Below are 23,799 nucleotides of genomic sequence, written 5' to 3' on the forward strand. Positions count from 1 at the left end.
ATGGAAAACAAAAAAAGGCAGGAGTTGCAATCCTAGTCTCTGATAAAACAGACTTTAAACCAACAAAGATCAAAAGAGACAAAGAAGGCCATTACATAATGGTAAAGGGACCAACTCAACAAGAAGAGCTAACTATCCTAAATATATATGCACCCAATACAGGAGCACCCAGATTCATAAAGCAAGTCCTTAGAGACCTACAAAGAGACTTAGACTCCCATACAATAATAATGAGAGACTTTAACACCCCACTGTCAACATTAGACAGATCAATGAGACAGAAAGTTAACAAGGATATCCAGGAATTGAACTCAGCTCTGCACCAAGCAGACCTAATAGACATTTACAGAACTCTTCACCCCAAATCAACAGAATACACAGTCTTCTCGGCACCACACCACACTTATTCCAAAATTGACCACATAATTGGAAGTAAAGCACGCTTCAGCAAATGTAAAAGAACAGAAATTATAACAAACTATCCCTCAGACCACAGTGCAATCAAACTAGAGCTCAGGATTGAGAAACTCACTCAAAACCGCTCAACTACATGGAAACTGAACAACCTGCTCCTAAATGACTACTGGGTACATAATGAAATGAAGGCAAAAATAAAGATGTTCTTTGAAACCAAGGAGAACAAAGACACAACATACCAGAATCTCTGGGACACATTTAAAGCAGTGTGTAGAGGGAAATTTTTAGCACTAAATGCCCACAAGAGAAAGCGGGAAAGATCTAAAATTGATACCTTAACATCATAATTAAAATAACTAGAGAAGCAAGAGCAAACACATTCAAAAGCTAGCAGAAGGCAAGAAATAACTAAGATCAGAGAAGAACTGAAGGAGATAGAGACACAAAAAACCCTTCAAAAAATCAATGAATCCAGGAGCTGGTTTTTTGAAAAGATCAACAAAATTGATAGACCACTAGCAAGACTAATAAAGAAGAAAAGAGAGAAGAATCAAATAGACCCAATAAAAAATGATAAAGGGGTATCACCACCAATCCCACAGAAATACAAACTATCATCAGAGAATATTATAAACACCTCTATGCAAATAAACCAGAAAACCTAGAAGAAAGGGATAAATTGCTCGACACATACACCCTCCAAAGACTAAACCAGGAAGAAGTTGAATCTCTGAATAGACCAATAATAGGCTCTGAAATTGAGGCAAGAATTAATAGCTTACCAACCAAAAAAAGTCCAGGACCAGACGGATTCACAGCCGAATTCTACCAGAGGTACGAGGAGGAGCTGGTACCATTCCTTCTGAAACTATTCCAATCAATAGAAAAAGAGGGAATCCTCCCTAACTCATTTTATGAGGCCAGCATCATCCTGATACCAAAGCCTGGCAGAGACACAACAAAAAAAGAGAATTTTAGACCAATATCCCTGATGAACTTCGATGCAAAAATCCTCAAGAAAATACTGGCAAACCAAATCCAGCAGCACATCAAAAAGCTTATATACCATGATCAAGTGGGCTTCATCCCTGGGATGCAAGGCTGGTTCAACATACGCAAATCAGTAAACGTAATCCAGCATATAAACAGAATCAAAGACAAAAACCACATGATTATCTCAATAGATGCAGAAAAGGCCTTTGACAAAATTTAACAGCCCTTCATGCTAAAAACTCTCAATAAATTAGGTATTAATAGGACGTATCTCAAAATAATAAGCGCTATTTATGACAAACCCACAGCCAATATCATACTGAATGGGCAAAAACTAGAAGCATTCCCTTTGAAAACTGGCACAAGACAGGGATGCCCTCTCTCACCACTCCTATTCAACATAGTGTTGGAAGTTCTGGCCAGGGCAGTCAGGCAGGAGAAAGAAATAAAGGGTATTCAGTTAGGAAAAGAGGAAGTCAAATTGTCCCTGTTTTCAGATGACATGATTGTATATCTAGAAAACCCCACTGTCTCAGCCCAAAATCTCCTTAAGCTGATAAGCAACTTCAGCAAAGTCTCAGGATACAAAATCAATGTGCAAAAATCGCAAGCATTCTTATACACCAACAACAGACAGACAGAGAGCCAAATCATCAGTGAACTCCCATTCACAATTGCTTCAAAGAGAATAAAATAACTAGGAATCCAACTTACAAGGGATGTGAAGGTCCTCTTCAAGGAGAACTACAAACCACTGGCTCAACGAAATAAAAGAGGATACAAACAAATGGAAGAACATTCCATGCTCCTGAATAGGAAGAATCAATATCTTGAAAATGGCCATACTGCTCAAGGTAATTTATAGATTCAAAGCCATCCCTATCAAGCTACCAATGACTTTCTTCACAGAATTGGAAAAAATTACTTTAAGGTTCATATGGAACCAAAAAAGAGCCCACATTGCCAAGTCAATCCTAAGCCAAAAGAACAAAGCTGAAGGCATCACACTACCTGACTTCAAACTATACTATAAGGCTACAACCTTATAGGTATATACTATAACCAAAACAGCATGGTACTGGTACCAAAACAGAGATATAGACCAATGGAACAGAACAGAGCCCTCAGAAACAATACCACACATCCACAACTATCTGGTCTTTGACAAACCTGACAAAAACAAGAAATAGGGAAAGGATTCCCTATTTAACAAACGGTGCTGGGAAAACTGGCTAGCCATATGTAGAAAGCTGAAACTGGATCCCTTCCTTATACCTTATACAAAAATTAATTCAAGATGGATTAAAGACTTAAATGTTAGACCTAAAACCATAAAAACTCTAGAAGAAAACCTAGGCAATACCATTCAGGACATAGGCATGGGCAAGGACTTCACGTCTAAAACACCAAAAGCAATGGCAACAAAAGCCAAAATTGACAAATGGGATTTAATTAAACTAAAGAGCCTCTGCACAGAAAAAGAAACTACCGTCAGAGTGAACAGGCAACCTACAGAATGGGAGACAATTTTTGCAATCTCCTCATCTGACAAAGGGCTAATATCCAGAATCTACAAAGAACTCAAACAAATTTACAAGAAAAAAACAAACGACCCCATCGACAAGTGGGCGAAGGATGTGAACAGGCACTTCTCAAAAGAAGACATTTATGCAGCCAACAGACACATGAAAAAATGCTCATCATCACTGGCCATCAGAGAAATGCAAATCAAAACCACAATGAGATACCATCTCACACCAGTTAGAATGGCGGTCATTAAAAAGTCAGGAAACAACAGGTGCTGGAGAGGATATGGAGAAATAGGAACACTTTTACACTGTTGATGGGACTGTAAACTAGTTCAACCATTGTGGAAGACAGTGTGGCGATTCCTCAGGGATCTAGAACTAGAAATACCATTTGACCTAGCCATCCCATTACTGGGTATATACCCAAAGGATTATAAATCACGCTGCTATAAAGACACATGCACACGTATGTTTATTGCGGCACTATTCACAATAGCAAAGACTTGGAACCAACCCAAATGTCCAACAATGATAGACTGGATTAAGAAAATGTGGCACATATACACCATGGAATACTATGCAGCCATAAAAAATGATGAGTTCATGTCCTTTGTAGGGACATGGATGAAGCTGGAAACCTTCATTCTCAGCAAACTGTCACAAGGACAAAAAATCAAACACCACATGTTCTCAGTCATAGGTGGGAACTGAACAATGAGAACACTTGGACACAGGAAGGGGAACACACCGGGGCCTGTTGTGGGATTGGGGGAGCGGGGAGGGATAGCATTAGGAGATATACCTAATGTAACTGACGAGTTAATGGGTGCAGCACACCAACATGGCACATATATACATATGTAACCTGCAGGTTGTGCACATGTACCCTAGAACTTAAAGTGTAATAAAAAAATATATATATATTTAAAAATCATCTTTTATACAACCTTAATTTTGGCATATATGAGTATTTTTCTATAATTATGTGTGTATATGTTGCTTTAAGATATATTTTTATATATCTGCATATAAATATATATAAAATGTTATATTTATATATGCAATAAGCAATACGTATATTTTAAAAGCAGAACTGGGATCATATACATCAAGTGGGAAGGAAAACAGGTTACTGTCTTATGAAGACTTTTCCATGTTATCTTATCTTAAAACATAATATTATCTTAAAACATAATGTTTAGCCAGGTGCGCTGGCTCACTCCTGTAATCCCAACATTTTGGGAGGCCAAGGCAGGAGGATCACTTGAGCCCAGGAGATTGATACCAGCCTGGACAACATGGCAAAACCCTGTCTCTACAAAAAAATACAAAAAAATTAGCTGGGCTATGTAGTGTGTACCTGTAGTCCCAGCTACTTGGGTAGGAGGCTGAGGTGGGAGGATCACCTGAGCCTGGGAGTTTGGGGCGGAGGTGAGCTGTGATTGTGCCACTGCATTTCAGTCTGATGGAGAGAGACCTTGTCTCGAAAAAAAAAAAAAAATACATAATATTTAAAGACTGCATAGTGTTTTCTCACATGGCTATAATTTTGCTAATCTTTTTTGTTGGGCCTTTAAGTTATTTTCAGTTGCTCACTATTCTGAGTAATACTGTACTGAAAAAGTAGCTTACATTGAAATTTGTGCACATGCGATTTTATAATGAGAATCAGTTTTAAGGAGTAAGTTGCTGGATGATAGGGTTTTGGCATGTTTTAAAGGGGGTTTGTACATTTTGCTGCATCATCACCAAAATGGCTAGCCCAGTGTACCATGCCACCAGTCATGTATAATAAAAGTGTTTGTTTCTTCACACTCTCATCAACTCTAGGTGCTAAATGTTAGGGTAAGATTCCTGAAAGTGCTTCTCAGCAGTTTTCCATCTGTTTGTTTTGCCCTCTTTCTTTCTTAGTAGGGAGTGTGGCATGAGTGAGTGTAGGTGGGAGGGGTAGGCTGTCTCTGAAGGACACAGGAGTAAAACTGTAGACGGGGGCCAACTGGGGTGCAGTCTGATGGAGGCACACATGCTGCGAGTGAGGTCATCATATGTACGCCTGCCCTGCCCCTTTGGCTACTAGAAACTGCATTGGGTTGGAGGGCCTAGCCTGCTCCTGGGGACCGTTAGAGGTCCATGAATGGATTTCATGAAGTCTGAGCTCACTAGCCACAGGTGAAAAGTGTATGTTTCCAGAGCCTGATACAAAATAGGAGGGTAGGTGGCTGCCACTGCCAAGACACATGTAGGATATGAAAGGGATTTACAGTCTAATCAGTGACCCCACAGCTTCCTGTGGTTCCTCAGCATCTTCCTTTTTCCCATAAAGTCCTGGAGGAAAGACACCATTCAAAGCTAAGAAGCTGGCCAGATGCAGTGGCTCATGCCTGTAATCCCAGCACTGTAGGAGGCCGAGATGGGAGAGGATTACTTGAGCCTAAGAGTTTGAGACCGACCTGGACAACATAGTGAGATCCTGTCTCTACAAAAAAATTTTTAAAAAAAAGCTGGTGTGGTGGTGCATACCTTTAGTCCCAGTTACTTGGGAGGCTGAGGTGGGAGGATCACTTGAGCCCAAGAGGCTGAGGCTGCAGTGAACCATGGTCGAGTCCAGCCTGGGTGACAGAGCATGACCCTGTCTCAAAAACAATAAAAATAACCCCAAAGCCAAGAAGCTGTTTTAACCAGACAGCTTTTTCCTCCATCCATGGTTATTAGTTTTAGGTACAGTCTGGCTGTGGTTGTTTTCCTGAGTTATCAAGATCTCAAGAATGACAAGTTCAAGGCTATAGATGTTATTGCTGTTGAATCACGTCTTTGTTCCCTGGGGAAGCTGTCCTGTCAGTCACAGATCTTACAGAGGCCAGGCACAAGAAGGGGGGTGCACCTGTAAAACTATGCTTGCTGGTGAAAGGAGATGGCCACCTGTCTTGGTCCATTTGTGCTGTAACAAAATACTTTAGACTGAGTCATCTATAAACAGAAATGTATTGCTCACAGTTTTAGGGGCTGGGAAGTTCAAGATCAAGTGGCCAGCAGATTCAGTGTCTAGTGAGGGCCCAGTTTCTGTTTCAAAGAGGGCGGAAGGAAAAAACAGGCTCTCTGTCCTTAGGACCTAAGCACCTCCCAGATGCCCCACTTCCCACCACCACTGCACTGGAAATTAAGTTTCAGATTATGAATTTTGGGGGGACACTCTTACCAATGATGGTAAGAATATGATCTCTGGGAGGCCAGAGCGATAGTAAATGTTATCTCACATTATTATGAAACAATTTGAGCATCTCCTGTGTTAGCATTCTTTATTAGGAGTCACTTAAATGTAAACCATAAAGAAAACACCGTTTCTTCTTTTGGGAAGTTAATTACCTTATGTGGGAGGTAGACCAAGAACACCTGAATAATGGTTTTAAAATGATACTAAAATGGGCCAGGCACGGTGACTCACACCTGTAATCCCAGCACTTTGGGAGGCCGAGGTGGGTGGAACACCGGAGGTCAGAAGTTCGAGACCAGCCTGGCCAACATGGCGAAACCCTGTCTCTACTAAAAATACCTGTCTCTACTAAAATTAGCTGGGCGTGGTGGCACACACCTGTAGTCCCAGCTACTCGGAGGCTGAGACGGGAAAATCGCTTGAACCTGGGAGGCAGAGGCTGCAGTGAGCTGAGATCAAGCCACTGTGCTCCAGCCTGGGCGAGACAGAGGGAGACTTTGTCTCAAAAAAATAAAAAATAAGATAAAATAAAATGATAGTAAAATAGACTAGTCAGGGTCCATTGGAATTGATTCAGTAAATCTTGGACAGAGGTAAGCTCCGTAAGTCAGGTATAGTCACAGCTTGGCAGAAGAAAAGAGGGAAGCAAAAAGCAAGTTGGGGAAATGTCACATGTAAGTTGTCACTTACATGCTTAGTGACAAGCATGTCACTTAAATGCTTAGCCAAGGCCACATTTCAGTGGGTCACATGGGTTTGGTGTATATGGTGAAGCCCTACCCGAAATGCTTTTCCAAGGAGCTTTTGTATTCCTTGCCTCTTGGATTCTTGCAACAGTTCTTGGACAATGGCAGAGTAGCTCTAATGCCGTCTCTGAGGACAAAACCCGACCCAGGCAGTTCTTCTGACTTGGCCAAAGTGAAAGGGGAATCATTGTCAGCACCAGGGTCTCCTGACTCTGGTGATGGGTGGTTGAGATTTGTAAAGTGCATGGGAGCAATAATTAGATCCACTCATCCCAGAGTTCTCAGACTGGGGCACTTAACATTCTTAACTTATCTTTCAACAGAAACAGCAGCAGAAAGACGCCCTCATTCTCTTCTTCAACAGAACAGCTGAAGCTAAAATCCCATCTGTCATGTAAGTGGTCATGAAGTGTCGACCTCTCTCTCTCTCATCTTAAAAAAAAAAAAAAAACTTATTACTTTATTCTGCCTGAATGATTTTACTGCTTCTAAGAAATGACCAGAGATTATTAAATGTGCCTTTTGTTGAGGAAGGAAGAAATAAAACAGATGATTAGAGAGTAGAATTATAGCTGCCTTGAAAATAAAGTTTAGGGGCCAGGCTCACGCCTGTAATCCCAGCACTTTGGGAGGCCAAGGTGGGAGGATTGCTTGAGTCCAGGAGTTTGAGACCAGCCTGGACAACATAGTGAGACCCCATTTCTACAAAAAATGAACAGAATTAGCTGGGCATGGTGGCATGCACCTGTGGTCCCAACTACCCAGGAGGCTGAGGAGGGAGGATTGCTTGGGAGGGAGGACGGCCGAGGCTGCAATGAGCTAAGATGGTGCCACTGCACTCCAGCCTAAGCAAGAGACTAAAACCCTGTCTCAAGGGAAAAATGAAAAAAGTAAAAGTTTAGGGCACCCTGCCCTTAATTACACACAAGGCATAAGTTGACCGGTAACTGGAGCGACTACTAGGATGTACCTGGTTCTCTAAGAGATCCTGTCTTGAGCCAAGTAGGCTAGAGCTGCTGCTCCTTAAAAGGAGGGTGGGGTTGTCCCCAACACTAAAAGGGAGAGTTTTTCTAGGAGAATTGTGATCATTTGCCTTTAGGGAAAAAAAATTAGAAGGAAAAGCTGCCTTATGGGGATACTTGGGTCTTCCCCAAGGTCAGGAATTGTCATCCATTACTTACCTAAATAAAAAGACAAATGTCAAGGTTTGTTCAAAAGATATGGGCATATGGGCATTGTCACGCCTAGTTCTATTTCCACCTTGTAAACTAAAGCTAAAGTAATAATTTCTGTTCTTAGAATTATTCATGGCAAAATCTCAATTGTATGCCTTTCTTAGAGAAAAACCCACTCCTATTTAAATATCACTGGGTAGAAACCTGGCAATTCTAATGACGTGCAGTTTGCCTGATTTTTTTTTTGTTTAACATTCATGTGATGCTCTGGCAGGATAATGGTCCAACTGATGAAATTACAATGAGAATGGATTCCGTAGGGCTGAGTGGTGCCAGACTGGCTGTGGGGACTGAGATCTGGGGATAAATAAAGAAACATATCTGCCCCATCCTCGTACTTGGCCCACCTACGTCTCCACCCCCTCCGCTGTGGCAAGACAGTTCCCCACACCACTCGATCTGCAATGCCCCCTGGAAAGACTGCCCAGGGCTGGCCTCTCCCCTTCACTTCCTGGGCACTGCCCTTTTCATTTATGACCCTGTTACAGAGCTAATGAACTCCAGATGTGGTTTTTATGGCCTGGAAACTTTTCTCCCAGAAACACATCAGAGTTGCCCCTGCTGACCCATTTCTCATGTGCTGTGGAATAACAGATGGCAAGGATGTGCATTTCTCCCTTGCTCCCTCAGCCAGCTCAGGACCTGCAAAATTCAGAGTCCACTAGGTGCCTCTCTTCAGATGCTGAGCCCAGAGCCACCCATTTCCCTTAGAAATTTTAAGTCTTTCTACCACTTCATAAATAAACTTTGGTCATACCTTATACATACTTTCTCAAAATTCTGTTATACAATAAATTGTGTAGTGCTTTGTAGTTTCCAAACATTTTTTACACCTGTGAACTCATTTCACATTTACAGCATCTTTGTGAGATCATGTAAGTCACACTGGCTCCATTTTTAAAAATGCAAACACTGAGTAAATCTATGACTCTCTGGACCTCAGAGTCACACAGTTAGTAAGTGGAAATTAGATTGTACGTCTTCAAAACCCCAATTTCCTCAGCTAGTTATTTTTCTTTTCTTTTTTTGCTGTTGTTTGTTTTTTCATTTTAATGGGCATCTTTTAATATAAAAGCCAAGGTTATTGTGCTAGGCAGATATTTCCAGCCTAGGAACTTGTAGAAGGTTATAGAACAACAAAGCTGTTTATGAGATATAGAGGGGAAAGAGGCATTAGGAAAATTAGGGCCTGTGGTTTTTATGAGCTCACCAAGTGGATTTTGTGGCCTTGTGACTTTTTGATGCCGTAGCCGTAAACTTTTTTGCTTATATCATGGCAAATTTTATGTCTCTCAAAATAATTAAAGTGAATTCTATTAGTATCAACAATTCACAAATTGAACTCAAATCTGGTGCCCTGGTCAGTCATACTGTTGTTTGAAATGACTCTTGGATGTTTACAGGGCAGTCCCCATACCTTTCCCCCACCTGAGACATATCCTTCTTTAAGGAAGGCAGAGTCTGTTCCCTGTCCAGACACACCCATGACTGGCGATGGCCTCAGCGAAGGAGCTCACTTGCCTGTACTGGGCTTACCTCTTCTTTGGGATTGTGCTCCCTCTTCAGGGAGCTACCAGGGGAGAGGGGGACCTAGCCAGGGTCTGTTAACCTGATGACTTCCCACCCCATTGCTCCCTGAGGGTAGCCACCTTAAGGCCAAGCGAAAGATAAGAGTTGGGAAGCTTGCCAGGTATGGTGGCTCATGCCTGTAATCTCAGCACTTTGGGAGGCCGAGGTGGGCAAATCACTTGAGATCAGGAGTTTGAGACCAGCCTGGCCAACATGGTGAAACCCCATCTCTACTAAAAATACAAAAATCAGCTGGGCGTGGTGGTACACACCTGTAATCCCAGCTACTCAGGAGGCTGAGGCAAGAGAATTGCTTGAACCCAGGAGGTGGAGGTTGCAGTGAGCCGAGATTTCAGCACTGCACTCCAGCCTGGGCAACAGAGTGAAACTCAGTCTCAAAAAAAAAAAAAAAAGGGTGGGAAGCTAAGAAAAAACACAGTGGATGGAAGAGAGATGTAAATTAAAGGGAAGCCAAACAAATGAGAACCTTCTCTCCATAGTCCTCTGCCTTGGAAGAGAATTAACTGACTTAACTACTGGCCCTGTCATTTGAGGTCTAAAGTGGGAGGAGCTGGAGATCCTTCCTGGAATGTCTCTTTAGTATTATGTATGTCTCAATATTTAGCTTCTAGAAATTTGTGTACTGTCATTAATTCCTTAGTCCCCTCCCTAAGTGTTTTGAGATCTACAGAGGACACTAATTTGTATTTAAAACACATTATAATGACAGTCGGAGGTAAAGTGAAAACTGTTGATCATCTTCTATGATCCCAGATAATAAGAATGTTTCAGTAACATACCAGAGACACATAAAACATAAGGAGTATATGTTTAATCTGTTTTGTTGTCATTGTCAAATGCAGTGAATATATCTTGGACCTACTGGAAAGTGGAAGAGAGAAGTTTCTAGTGTTTGCACACCATAAGGTGGTCCTGGACGCAATTACACAAGAGCTTGAGAGAAAGGTGAGCTCCCTTTGAAATTCGCCATGGGCTACTTTTGCCATGTACAAAGTTGTTCTGAGCAGGCTTAGGTCAGAGCCAAGCAAAGTGAGACCAATAGCTTCTGGAAGCATTGCTGAAGACTTTCTGAAGAAGAGTTCTTCTTGCTTATAGAACCACAGTGGGGTCAAAATGTTCCCCCAGCCATGTCATTTTAACTTCCTCCATGCTCCAAATAGATATCCCAGGAGTATTGCTTTAGGAACTTCTCCCAGGGGCTGTTCCATTATTCTGCATAAATAATTACAAAGTTGGCAAGAGAGGAGATAGCAAAATTGTCCTTTTGTATGGAGACAAGTATTTATGTGAATGTTTTCCTTTTTTCCTTCCTTTCATTCGTCCTTAGCACTGTCAAAGCACTTTTATTAATTGCACATGGCAGTGTGCAGACGTTAGTAGAGAGTTTTATGGCTCTCCTGAAATTGAACGAAAGGGATCTAGAAGGATTTCCAAGGATGTTTATGAAAACTGAACACATTTCATCCCCTTTTCATTTTTGGTTAAATTTAAGGCTGTAAATTGCTCTTTGTCTTCCGTCATCGTTTATATAATATTTGAATGTACACTAAGAGTACAGAGAAATATACAGCAAACACCCATGTATCTCCCACCCAGATTTAATGAATGAAAAGTTCCACTGTATTTATTTCAAGGTTTTTTTAGTTTTTTTATTTTGGGGCAGAGTCTTGCTGTGTTGCCCACACTGGAGTGCAGTGGCAGGATCTCAGCTCACTGTAGCCTCCCCTTCTCAGGTTCAAGTGCCTCAGCCTCCCAAGTAGCTGGGACCACACCACCTCGCCTGGCTAATTTTTGTATTTTTAGTAGAGACAGGGTTTCACCGTGTTGCCCAGGCTGGTCTTGAACTCCTGGCCTCAAGTGATCCACCTACCTCGGCCTCCCAAAGTGCTTGGATTATAGGCATGAGCCACCACACCTGGCCTGAAGGTTTATTTTTTTAATAATAAAATACTTAGGTCCCTTCAGTATTCTAACTCTATTCCCCTTCCATCTCTCCAGCAATAACATCACTATTATGAAGGCAATGGGTATCCTTGCCCTCCATGTTGTCATACTATATTCTAGGAGTATGTATCCCTAAGCAATTTATCGTCTCCTTTTTGCATATTTTTAAAAATTTAAAATAAATGACAGCACGGTGTAATTATCTTGCAACTTACTTTTTTCTCAGCATTGTTTTAGAGATTTCCTTTTTCTTTTTTTGAGACAGTCTCGCTCTGTCGCCCAGGCTCGAGTGCAGTGGTGTGATCTTGGCTCACTGCAAGCTCCACCTCCCGGGTTCAAGTGATTCTCCTGTCTCAGCCTCCAGAGAAGCTGGGACTACAGGCGCCTGCCACCATGCCCAGCTAATTTTTTTGTATTTTTAGTAGAGACAGGGTTTCACCATGTATTAGCCAGGATGGTCTCGATCTCCTGACCTCGTGATCCACCCGCCTCAGCCTCCCAATGGAGATTTCTTTATACTGCATTACACGTGTAGTTCATTCACTGTTAACTGTGGAATTGTGTCTCATTGGATAGCTGTACTGCAGTTTATCCATTCTCCTGCTGATGGTTGCTATCGTGTGAATATTATAGTAGGTGTATGTTTGTATCTATGCATTTCTTCATGCCTTGTGTATGTGCTTTGTGTAGGGGAAGCATATTCAGGCATGCTGTTGCATGGTTATTAAATAGGCTCATCTTCACACTAAGTGGTGTCAAATTGCTCTCCAAGGTGGTCATTCACATTTATAATCTCACTAACAACATATAAGGGTTCCTGCTGTTCTGTGTGCCCATTAACACTGGTATTATCTGACTTTTTAATTCTACCAATCCAGAGAAATGAAATATCATCTCATTCTTGCTCTAATTTGCATTTCCCTGACTACCAGTAAAATGTGTATCATTTTATTTATTTATTTATTTATGGCCATTTTAGCTGTCTCCTGTGAATATTCTGTTTGTATCCTTTGCCTGTTTTTCTGTTGGATTGTTTCTTTCTTATTGATTTAGGAAAATTCTTTATAAATTCTGGATATTAATGTTTTATCGGTTATCTTTTTATCTTTTAAATTTATTTTGTTGGGGAGGGGGTCTCACTCCATTGCCCAGGCTGGAGTGCAGTGGCTTCATCTTAGCTCACTACAGCCTCCGCCTCCTGGGTTCAAGAGATTCTCATGCCTCAGCCTCCCGAATAGCTGGGATTACTGGTGTGCACCACCATGCCCAGCTAATTTTTTTGCATTTTTTTAGTAGAGATGGGGTTTCACAATGTTGGCCAGGTTAGTCTCGAATTCCTGGCCTCAAGTGACCCACCCGCTTCAGCCTTTCAAAATGCTGGGATTACAGGTGTGAGCCACCAGGCCCAGCTGGTTTAATTGAATTCTAATAAAAACTCCAACTAGATCTTTTTTTTTTTTGAGGCAGAGTCTCACTCTATCTCCCACACTGGAGTTCAGTGGCACGAACACTGCTCACTGACGCCTCAACCTCCTAGGCTCAAGTGATCCTCCTGCCTGAGCCTTCCCAGTAGCTGGGACCTCAGGAATGTACCACCACACCTTGCAAATTTTTTAATTTTTCTGTAGAGACAGGGTCTTGCCATGTTGCCCAGGCTTGTCTAGAACTGGGCTCAAGCAATTCTTTTGCCTCAGCCTACCAAAGTGCTGGGATTACAGGCATTAGCCACTGCACCCAGCCTCCAGTTGGATTTTTTAAAGGGAACTTTATACTGTTACTCCCAAGAACATCTCAAAAAAAAAAAAAAAAAAAAAGCAGCGATATCTAAACAACTATGAAAAAGAAGAGCAATGTTGGAAGACTTGTCCCTTCAGATATTAAATATTAAAATCTGTTATAAAACACCAATAACTAAAATTCAGCCATGCTGGCCCCAGAGAGATGGCCAGATGGTGGAATAAAATAGGTAACCCTTTACCATAAATGGAAAGCAAATACATGATCAAGGAATTGTCACAAATCCATTTTCAATTTCTTCAACAAAGTTTGGATAATTGCCTAAATAATTGGGGGGTGGGGAGGGTAGATGAAACCTTACCTCACTGTTTGCTGTATTAAATTCCAGGTGAATCAAAGATCCTTGAAACCATAAAGTATTAGAAGAAAATACCAATGAACAATAGCTGATCACTGGGTGGAGAATGACTTTCTAAGCATAAAAACAAAGAAATTACAAAGGAAAAATTGATTTGAATTACCTAAACACATGGATTTTTTCTGTGACATATACACAGTGATTAATTTTTTTTTTTTTTTTTTTTTTGAGGTAGAGTTTTTGCTCTGTCACTCAGGCTGGAGTGCAATGGTGCAATCTCAGCTGACTGCAACCTTTGCCTGCTGGCTTCAAGCAATTCTCCTGCCTCAGCCTCCCGAGTAGCTGGGACTACAGGTGCCTGCTACCATGTCCAGCTAATCTTTGTATTTTTAGTAGAGACAAGGTTTCACTGTGTTGGCCAGGCTGGTCTCAAACTCTTGGCCTCTGGTGATCCACCCATCTCGGCCTCCCAAAGTGCTAAGATTACAGGCGTGAGCCACCATGCCCGGCCCACAGTGGTTATGATTCTCTTGTACATTTGTTACATTTTTGGAGGGCAGTTTGACAGTAACTTAAGGCGTGCACTCAGTTTTTCAAATTTCACTTCTAGGAATTTATCCTAAGGAAATCATCAGACTAGTCAGATTTATAAATGAGAATATTAGGCATGCTGTTTATAATATTCAATAATTAAAAATCTAAGTTTTTATCAACAGATATACTATTAAATAAATTATAGTCCATTCAGCCATAAAATATAATGTTGATCAGTGGTTCCTAACTTTGGAGATCATTGAACCCTATAAGAACCTGAAGAAACTCCAAAATTGAAGGTCTTGGTATCTGGTTAGTATATATTGCTATCAGAAGATGTCCATACTATGGACAAAAAGCTGTTGTATGTATAATAATTTTTAAAAATTGTCATGTTGTCCGGGCGCAGTGGCTCACGCCTGTAATCCCAGCACTTTGGGAGACTGAGGCGGGCAGATCACCTGAAGTTAGGAATTCTAGACCAGCCTGGACAACATGGCAGAACCCCATCTCTACTAAAAATACAAAAATTAGCTGGGCATAGTGATGCTTGCTTGTAATCCCAGCTAGTCGGGAGGCTGAGACACGAGAATTGCTTGAACCTGGGAGGCAGCGGCTGCAGTGAGCCGAGATCCTGCCACTGTACTCCAGCCTGGGTGCAAGACAAGACTCTGTCTCAAAAATAAGATAAATAAAATAAACAAAATAGTCATCCATAGAAAAAAGCCTGATTAATATATACCAGTACATTAATGATGATTATCTCTAAGTAGTCATTATCTTTTTAGTTTTTCTGTATTTTTGCAATGAGTGTGTATTATTTTTATAATAAGAAAAATTATGTTTTTAAAAATAAAGGAGCATTTAGAAAACAACAGAAAATTAATAGAAGGAAATAAGCTAGGGAAACTATTAGCCACCTCTGTGACATACAAATAATGGTTTTTACATGTAAAGGTATTTCCTAACTCCCAGTAGGAAAAAAAAAAAATGGGCAACCTGTATAAATAGATAGTTCATCAAAGAAATGACACCAATAGCCAATTAAAAGATACGAAAACACCCAATTTCACTAGTAATCAAGTTAGTGAAAAATAAAGATTTTTTTTTTTTTTACCCCATCAAGTCAGTAGAGGTTTAAAAATGTGTGGTGCTCACTGTTGCTGAAAGTGTACCAAGATGGACATGCTAATACATTAGTTATTGGAAAGCAATTTGGCAATAATATCAGGAGCCTTAAATTAAGTTTTTTCTTTTTGCTATCGTACTTTGGTTTGTAGTCCAATCTAAGAAAATCACCAAAAATTGGCATCCTCTTAAAAACTTTCCATTTTAATAGCATTATTGAGGTATAATTGACATGCAGTAAACTGCACATAATGTGTACAATTTTATAAGAATCAAGATAGGAAACATATCTGCCACCCGCTGCCCCCGCCCCCAGAGTTTTCTCGTGTCCCTTTGTAATCACTCCCTCCTGCCCCTTCCCTCACCCTCCCATCCTCAAGCAACCTCTGGTCTACTGTCTGTCACTGAGGATTAGTTTGCAGTTTTTCAGAATTTTATATAAATATGGAATATAATGGAATATAAATGTGGAGAAAAGGACATTCAGGATGTACTTTTTTTTTTTTTTTTGAGATTTATCTGTGTTGTTGTGTGTCTCCTTTTTAGTGTTCACTCCTTGGTTTTCCTTTTTTTTTTTCTTTTTTGGTTATCTAGACCTGCAGATGTTCACTCCCTTTTAGTGCTGAATAACATCCCATTGTACGTCATCTGTTCACTTGTTGATGGACATTTACCAACATATCCTTTTAGGAAAAATTTGAGACCCCTAAATCTGCAGAAATAGAATGGTTAAATTATGCTGTTGCTGCCTAATGACAAAGGGCCATTAAAAATTATATTTTAGAACACTTAATAATACAGTTTTACTTACAATACGTTTTATTGGGGGAAAACAGGATATAAAACTTTTTATTTAAAAGATATATATACCATACACATCAAAAAAAGAGACAGGAGAAAGTAGATTGGTTAGATTACTAAATGTTTTTATTTTCCTTATCATGTTTATCACTAGCAAGAATAAATAAATGCCATCTAAAAGAAAATAGCTAAAGTAAACATGCAGTTACCATACAACACAACAATTGACTTTCGAGCATTTTTCTTTGGGAAATGAAAACTTAGGTTAACAGAAAAACTTGTACACAAATGTTCATAGCAGCTTTATTTGTAGTAGCCCCAAATTGGAATCAACTCAGATGTGCTTCAACAGATGGATGGTGAAACTATGGTATATCCATACCGTGGGCTATTTCTCAACAATAAAAAGGAGAAAATTATTGATACAGGTAACAACTTGGATGAATCTCCAGAGAATGCTGAATGCAAAGGCCCATTCCAAAAGGTTATATGCTGTGCAATTTGTATAACATTTGTATAGCATTCTTTTTTTTTTTTTTTGAGACAGAGTCTCGCTCTGTCACTGTCACCCAGGCAGGAGTGCAGTGGTGCCATCTTGGCTCACTGCAACCTCTGCCTCCCGGGTTCAAGTGATTCTCCTGCCTCGGCCTCCCGAGTAGCCGGGATTACAGGCGCACACCACCACATCTGGCTAGTTTTTGTATTTTTAGCAGAGGTGGGGTTCCACCATGTTGGCCAGGCTGTTCTCAAACTCCTGACCTCAGGTGATCCACCTGCCTTGGCCTCCCAGAGTGCTGGGATTACAGGTGTGAGCCACTGTGCCTGGCCTATAGTGCATTCTTGAAAAAAAAAAAAAAAATTGGCCAGGTGCAGTGGCTCATGCCTGTAATCCCAGCACTTTGGGAGGCTGAGGCAGGTGGATCACCTGAAATCAGGAGTTTGAGACCAGGCTGGCCAACACAGTGGAACCCCGCCTCTACTAAAAATACAAAAATTAGCCAGATGTGGTGGTGCGCGCCTGTAATCCCACCTAGTTGGGAGGCTGAGGCAGGAGAATCACTTGAACCCCGGGGGGCGGAGGTTGCCGTGAGCCAAGATCACGCTACTGCACTCCAGCCTGAGTGACAAGAGTAAAACTTCATCTTAAAAAAGAAAAAGAAAAAAAATTTTTTTAGAAATGCAGGTCAGATTGGTGGCTATCAGGAGCTAAGGACCGTGGAAAGAGGAGGGAGGTAAAAGGATCCTTGCAATGTTGGAATTGTTGAGTATCTTGACATTGGAGGTGAATATATGAAAACCTACACAGGTGATAAAATTGTGTAGAACACACACATACAAGTAAAACAAGAAATCTGAAGATTAGTGGATTGTATAGAAGTCAGCATCCTGGCTGCGGTATTATACTATAGTTCTTATAGAATGTTACCATTGCAGGAAACTGGGCAAAGGCCTAAGAGGGATCTCTGTATTATTTCTTACAATGGCACCTGAGTATAAGCAATCATCTCAATACCAATTTCAATTTGAAAAGAAAAGCCCTGAAGGCAGGGGCCTCTGCTGAGCTGGAACCTGCTTCCGTGCTTGAGCTATGGCTGGGTGTGGTTTGCTCAGAAGCCCCCGGGGCTGTTGCCCACCTTGCTTCTGCCCCTTGTTCCTGCAGCACGTGCAGCACATCCGCATCGATGGCTCCACCTCATCAGCTGAGCGGGAGGACCTGTGCCAGCAGTTCCAACTGTCGGAGAGGCATGCCGTGGCCGTGCTGTCCATCACCGCTGCCAATATGGGCCTCACCTTCTCCTCGGCTGACCTGGTGGTGTTCGCTGAGCTGTTTTGGAACCCAGGGGTAAGAGACGCAGAAGACTTGGATACCCCCAGGCATGCTCATGGCTGTGGGCAGGAAGCAGCGAGTGTCGGTCGCGGAAAGTGTGGTTTCCTTTTTATCCATTCATTATACTTCTCACAAGTCAGTTTTCACTTCCTTTAAGCACTTCTGTGTTGATTGGCTAGTTTCTTTTTCTCTTTTTTTGAGACAGAGTCTCTTATCACCCAGGCTGGAGTGCAGTGGCGTGATCTCAGCTCACTGCAACCTCCGCCTCCTGGGTTCAAGTGATTCCCCTGCCTCAGCCTCCCAAGTAGCTGGGATTACAGGCGTGAGCCACTGCGCCAGGCGATTGGCTGGTTTCTAGATGTTCACAGCAACCTGTAGGATTATCGACTCCATTTTATCAACGGGAAGGTTGAAGTCTTCCAGGGCTAGAAGGAATCTTGACTTCATGTCTCATAGGAGGAAGTTAGGGCACCGAGAGCTCAAGGGGTGAGGCAGGACTGCACTGCCATAACTGAAGAAGGGCACGTGGTGGCACCAGGTTGCAGCCCAGGCCTCATGTTCCAGCCTGTGCCCCCTTTAGTAGCCATCATGTGAGCTGCTTTAACAATGGACCTCACGCAGAGTGACAGCAGTGAGGGTTTCCTGGACACCACCATTGGCCTCACCTGACCAACTGAGGGCAGAGATAAGACATTTGTTTGAACTTTTAAATTTTTCTGGTAATCTCCAGAAAAGTTATATCCCCTGTAATATTTATATAATATTTAATAATATTGTGGCTTTTGTTGGCTACGCATGGGGGAGTACATTAATAATGGGTAGACCTTAAGGGTGAAGCCATTTTATACAAGAAATAATGCTCATGATGTTAGGTGGTGTTTTCTTTTCCTTTTTTGAGACAGGGTCTTGCTCTGTCACCCGGGCTGGACTGCAGGGACTTACTGGCTCACTGCAGCCTCGATTTCCCCAGCTCAGGTGATCCTCCCACCTCAGCCTCCTGAGTAGCAGGGGACCACACCTCCATGCCTGACTAATTCTTGTATTTTTTGTAGAGATGGGGTTTCACTATGTTGCTCAATCTGTTCTGGAACTCCTGGGCTAAAGCAATCTGCCTGCCTTGGCCTCCCAAAGTGCTGGGATTACAGGCGTGAGCCACCACGCCCAGCTCTTAAGTATTTATTATAAGGCTTACCACTATATTAAACCACCACCCTACGCCCAAATCATGGATAGCCTCTCCCTTGTGTGTGATGTTTTTATTTATTTAGAAGATAACTTTTTATTTCACACAGAGAAGAAATGGAAGCATGCAGGCCTCCATCACCAGCCCCTCCCCATGCAGCCTGATGGCAGAGCCTGTGCCTCTTCATTCACAGCACCTAGCTCAGTGCCCAGCACTGAACAGCCACCTGCAGATCTTCTGCTTCAGATTCCAATTCCCCAACCAGGGCTGTTTTGGGTTCTCTCTTTTGTTAAAGTGGCAGGTCATTTGTAGGTCTGAGTTGGTGAAGTGCAGGTTATTTCTAGGTCTGAGACAGTGAAGTGCTTTGAGGAGGGAGGGTTGTGGTGGGGCTGGAAATGGGGTGGAGAGGCTACCTGCTATGGTGGATGGAACTGCTTCAGGCCTTTACCTGCCTGTCTCGATTCCTGGACACACAGGTGCTGATCCAGGCTGAGGACCGCGTGCACCGCATTGGACAGACCAGCTCCGTGGGCATTCACTACCTCGTGGCAAAGGGCACAGCTGATGACTACCTTTGGTATGGCTTGGCTGGGTGGCCTGGCAGTTGCAGTCGAGCAAGGGTGGAAACTGATGATATGTTTACTTTGCTCCCAAAGTGCTTCTGCTTTTGCTAAGTAAGGTCTTTAAGGATCTATAGAAAGTTGACTAGTAATGCCCTCCTGCTTTCATCATGACCATATTTGGCCTCCCTCACTAGCGTTCACTGGTGGCTTGCAGGGTGCATGCAGAATCTTATAGCAATAAGGGGTTGTGGCTCCTTTTGCTGCTGGTCTGAGGCAGGGAGAGGTGCCGATTATGACAAAATGTAGATGGAATTTAGTTTGTAAAACACCCTGTTCCCAGCTGTGAAGGCATTTGTTAGGACAGGGTGACAGTCTTTTACCTTTTATGATGTGCATTTATCTGGTGGGCACATCTTACATTGCTGCTGCTGGACCACAGGGAGAAAGTGGCTTACCCTGGACCATGTAGTGTACTTCGTTAGCAGAGCTGGAGTAAGATTTTCAACCTGGGGTTTTCTGTCTGTTACCTAAGTGAAAAATCTCAAAAAGCTTCTTCCCCTTATCTCCCCCTTCCTGATATTAAATTTCTCGATTATCTCATTTGCTTCCACTGCTTGTCTCTGTTTCCAGCCTTATGACTAAGGAGTCTTCCCTTTGCAATGTATGTGGGTCACTCCTACTTCCCTCTGTTTAGTGGATTTGTTAATTGGGCAGCTTATAACACCACCAGATTCAAAATTGTGTTGTAATGAGGCAGCATTTATTTCCTACACATCTTCCATTAGAAAGAATATTGAACCTGATGATATTCTTAGCCTTAAATTGGAGTTTTTACAAATGAGAGGGGGCAAATTTTTCAAGATGGGTGTTTGCAGAGATGCAAAGATGTGAAACCGTAAACAAGCCGTTGTCCCATAAGAACAAGGAGGGTGGCCTCATTTTCATTAGTCTGGTGGTTCTGTGCAGGCTGTATTCACTGCAGCTCATTTCTCCCCAACAGGCCCCTGATTCAAGAGAAGATTAAAGTTCTGGCGGAAGCCGGGCTTTCTGAGACCAATTTTTCAGAAATGACAGAATCCACTGATTACCTCTACAAGGTAATGCCAGCACATGGCTCTTCACCCCTGGAGCAGAGGGAGGCATTAAGCTGTCTGCCAAGTCTTTGGGTCCTGAGTGGGAGGATGTGAATCACTCCTAGGGACCTCCCCCAGCCCCAGAGCTGAAAACAATGGCCTGCAGTCATTCTCAGTTGAACCATGCATGCATCGCTTTATGGGGAAGTGATGGCATTAGCTCCTACAGCTGCTGACATTCCCGCACAGGCTCTGAATGCTGCCTCTTCCAGCAGGCCATTAGAAACTGACAAAACTCCCCATGGCAAATGTTGAATTGTTTCAAAAAGTACACAGCAACACTACACAGAGGGCTGCCACAGGAATGCGTCCCCAGCACAGAATGGGGAATGTTTAAAATAGGGTACTGGCTTCATAGAATATATTTTCCCTTCTGTCATTTTATTTATTCTCAGTGTCTCCCCACTTGATAGAGGGGTAAACTGAGACATGGCAGTGTAGTAGGTTTGCACAAAGTCACAGGGCATGTGAAGCCAGCCCAAGGAAGAAGGCTTCCTGACTTGGCCCAGCATTCCTCCTTTGAGCTCAGCCCCTTGTTGTAAAGGAGTATAAGAGGCATCCCTCCATGACCAGGCAGGCCTTGTCAAAGGTGCTGAGGGGGAAGGCTGTTGCCTCTGGACAGGACAGCCCTGGGCCCATCATGCCTGCCTGGCCTCAGTGCTCCAGCCCAGTGGCTGCCACAGACTCTTCCTCCCCCATTTCAGTGAAACACAATGGAGGGAGCAAGAGACCCAGAGCCTTCCAAAAGCTTGTTTTCCTTCCCCAGCTTGGATTGTTGGCCAGAAGGTGAAAACTAGGAGTATGCCCTCCTCGAGCACAGCTCATGGTTGAATTGTTTCTGCCAGGAGAGTTTGAACCAGGTCTGAGCCTCATGCAGAAAGGGGCCTTAGGGTAGCTTATCAGGAAAGTGAAGCACCTCCTCCTTCCTGTGAAATCACCATCAGAAATTGAGTTAGGCCAAGCGTGGTGGTGCACACCTGTAGTCCCAGCTACTCGGGAGGAAAAGGTGAGGATCGCTTGAGCCTAGGAGGTCAAGGCTGTAGTTAGCCATGATGGTCACTGTACTCTACACTGGGCAACAGAGCAAGAGCCTGCCTCAAAAATAAAAGAGAAAGAAATAAAAAAGTTTAAATAAATACGAAGTTGAGTTAAATCTTATCACTGACACCAAGACTTAAGACTCTGTGGATCTGCTCATTCACTTACATTTATTTAGCAAATAAATTCTTTCTTTGCAAGAATTTATTTGCTAAATATTGGGATAAATAAGACTCAGATCATATTTTTAAATGCAGGCTGCAAATTATTCTTTCAGACATATATAGTTAATAAGCCAATTTTAAAACAACCTTAATTTTAAGCTTTTTAAAGAACTCTCCAGTTCATCTGAATGGTAAATGGTAACAGAGCCTAGGTTATTATAAGCCTTTTGAAAAGAAAGAGTCTGAGCAGGTATAGTGGCTCAAGCCTCTAATCCCAGGCTGAGGCGGGCAGATGGCTTGAGCCCAGGAGTTTGAGACCAGCCTGGGCAACATGGTGAAACCCCCATCTCTACAAAAAATACAAAAATTAGCCAGGCATGATGGCACATGCCTATATTCCCAGCTACTCAGGAGACTGAGGCAGGAGGATTCCCTGAACCTGGGAGGCAGAGGTTGCAATGAGCCAAGATCACACCACTGCATTTCAGCCTAGGCAACAGAGCTAGACCTTGTCTCAAAAAAGAAAAAAAAGAAAGCCTATTTTTAAAGGATTCTCACTTGAACTCATTTATTCCTCCTTGCCTTTCTCTTATTCTAAATTAGTTAAGAATTTCTACCTAAAATATAAGTACAAGGTAATATAAATGAGTTTTACCAATATTTATTTTGATTAATAACTATATCAATTTATTTTTTAATTAAGATGGGGCTGAAAATTTTATCAACTACTAGAAAAAGAAAATGTTGCTTCCAATATAGGAGACAAAAGCAGAAGAGGTTATATCTCACTGAGATAGCCTTCCTTCTGAGAAGGGAAATGAAATATTAATCTGATCTTGGAACTCGCTTCCAATTAATTATGCATGCCCCAAGTTAGCATACAGTGTTGCCATCATCATAATCAAATGCACATTAGCAGCTTTTTCTACTTGGAATAGGCTGCCTTGCAGGGTGGCGTTTCCTTGACATTGCAGTCATTCAGAAAGAGGCTGATGAGGGCATCCTGGAGGAGGACATGTGGGTTATTTGGGGGTCAGCCTTGATGATCTTTCATATCATTTCCCTCTCTGCAAGGCTGGGATCCTGAAAGGCTAGGAGATTTTGGGTGCAGGTTAATTGAATAATCTGGAGTTCTTACATGACAGGCCGTCATGGTCAATTTTCAAGGAACTCTACTTCACCAATGTGGAGGGATTTGGTTAAGGAATAGTGAGGAACAGTGGCCAGGTAGGTTGAGACCTAATTCTATAAAGGCCTGAAAAGCCAGGGGAGCAACTTTAGACTTGATGAGGTAAGGACAGCGGAGCCCAAAGACATGACAAAAAAATCTTTAAAGGAGAGCCTGGGGTAAAAATCAGCTGGCAAATATCCGTAGGCTGTGTGAAATGGGAAGAAGCCTGAGGCAGGAAGCGCAGCTGAGCTGTTGCAAATCCATGCAGTACTAAGTGATGTGGCCGAAGTAAAGATGGTGCCTGAAGGAGAGAGGAGGGAACTGATGGGGGAACAAACTTGCATGAGCTGAGGACTCTGTTTGCCTGGATGATTTCCACCTGGGAGACTACGAGAATGCAGGTAGACTATAAAAAATAGACTTATGGGAAGAGAAGCTGCTTTGAGAGTATAGGAGTGAGATGAGAGACCATTTGATTTTTTATATTTATTTATTT

At 42.3% G+C, this 23,799-nt stretch overlaps 1 protein-coding gene across 1 annotated transcript in view; it reads left to right on the forward strand.

Moving 5' to 3' along the window:
- Positions 1-23,799, forward strand: part of SMARCAL1 (SWI/SNF related, matrix associated, actin dependent regulator of chromatin, subfamily a like 1) — a 70,616-nt gene that overhangs the window by 44,973 nt on the left and 1,844 nt on the right. Inside the window, exons 13-17 of the mRNA XM_003254055.1 lie at positions 7,220-7,290; positions 10,564-10,666; positions 17,884-18,066; positions 19,711-19,811; positions 20,798-20,894. Of these exons, the coding sequence (XP_003254103.1) occupies positions 7,220-7,290; positions 10,564-10,666; positions 17,884-18,066; positions 19,711-19,811; positions 20,798-20,894 (555 nt within the window). The remainder of the gene's footprint in view (positions 1-7,219; positions 7,291-10,563; positions 10,667-17,883; positions 18,067-19,710; positions 19,812-20,797; positions 20,895-23,799) is intronic.

The sequence above is a fragment of the Nomascus leucogenys genome, chromosome 22a, assembly GCF_006542625.1.
Source record: "Nomascus leucogenys isolate Asia chromosome 22a, Asia_NLE_v1, whole genome shotgun sequence".
NCBI classification, from domain to species: domain Eukaryota; kingdom Metazoa; phylum Chordata; class Mammalia; order Primates; family Hylobatidae; genus Nomascus; species Nomascus leucogenys.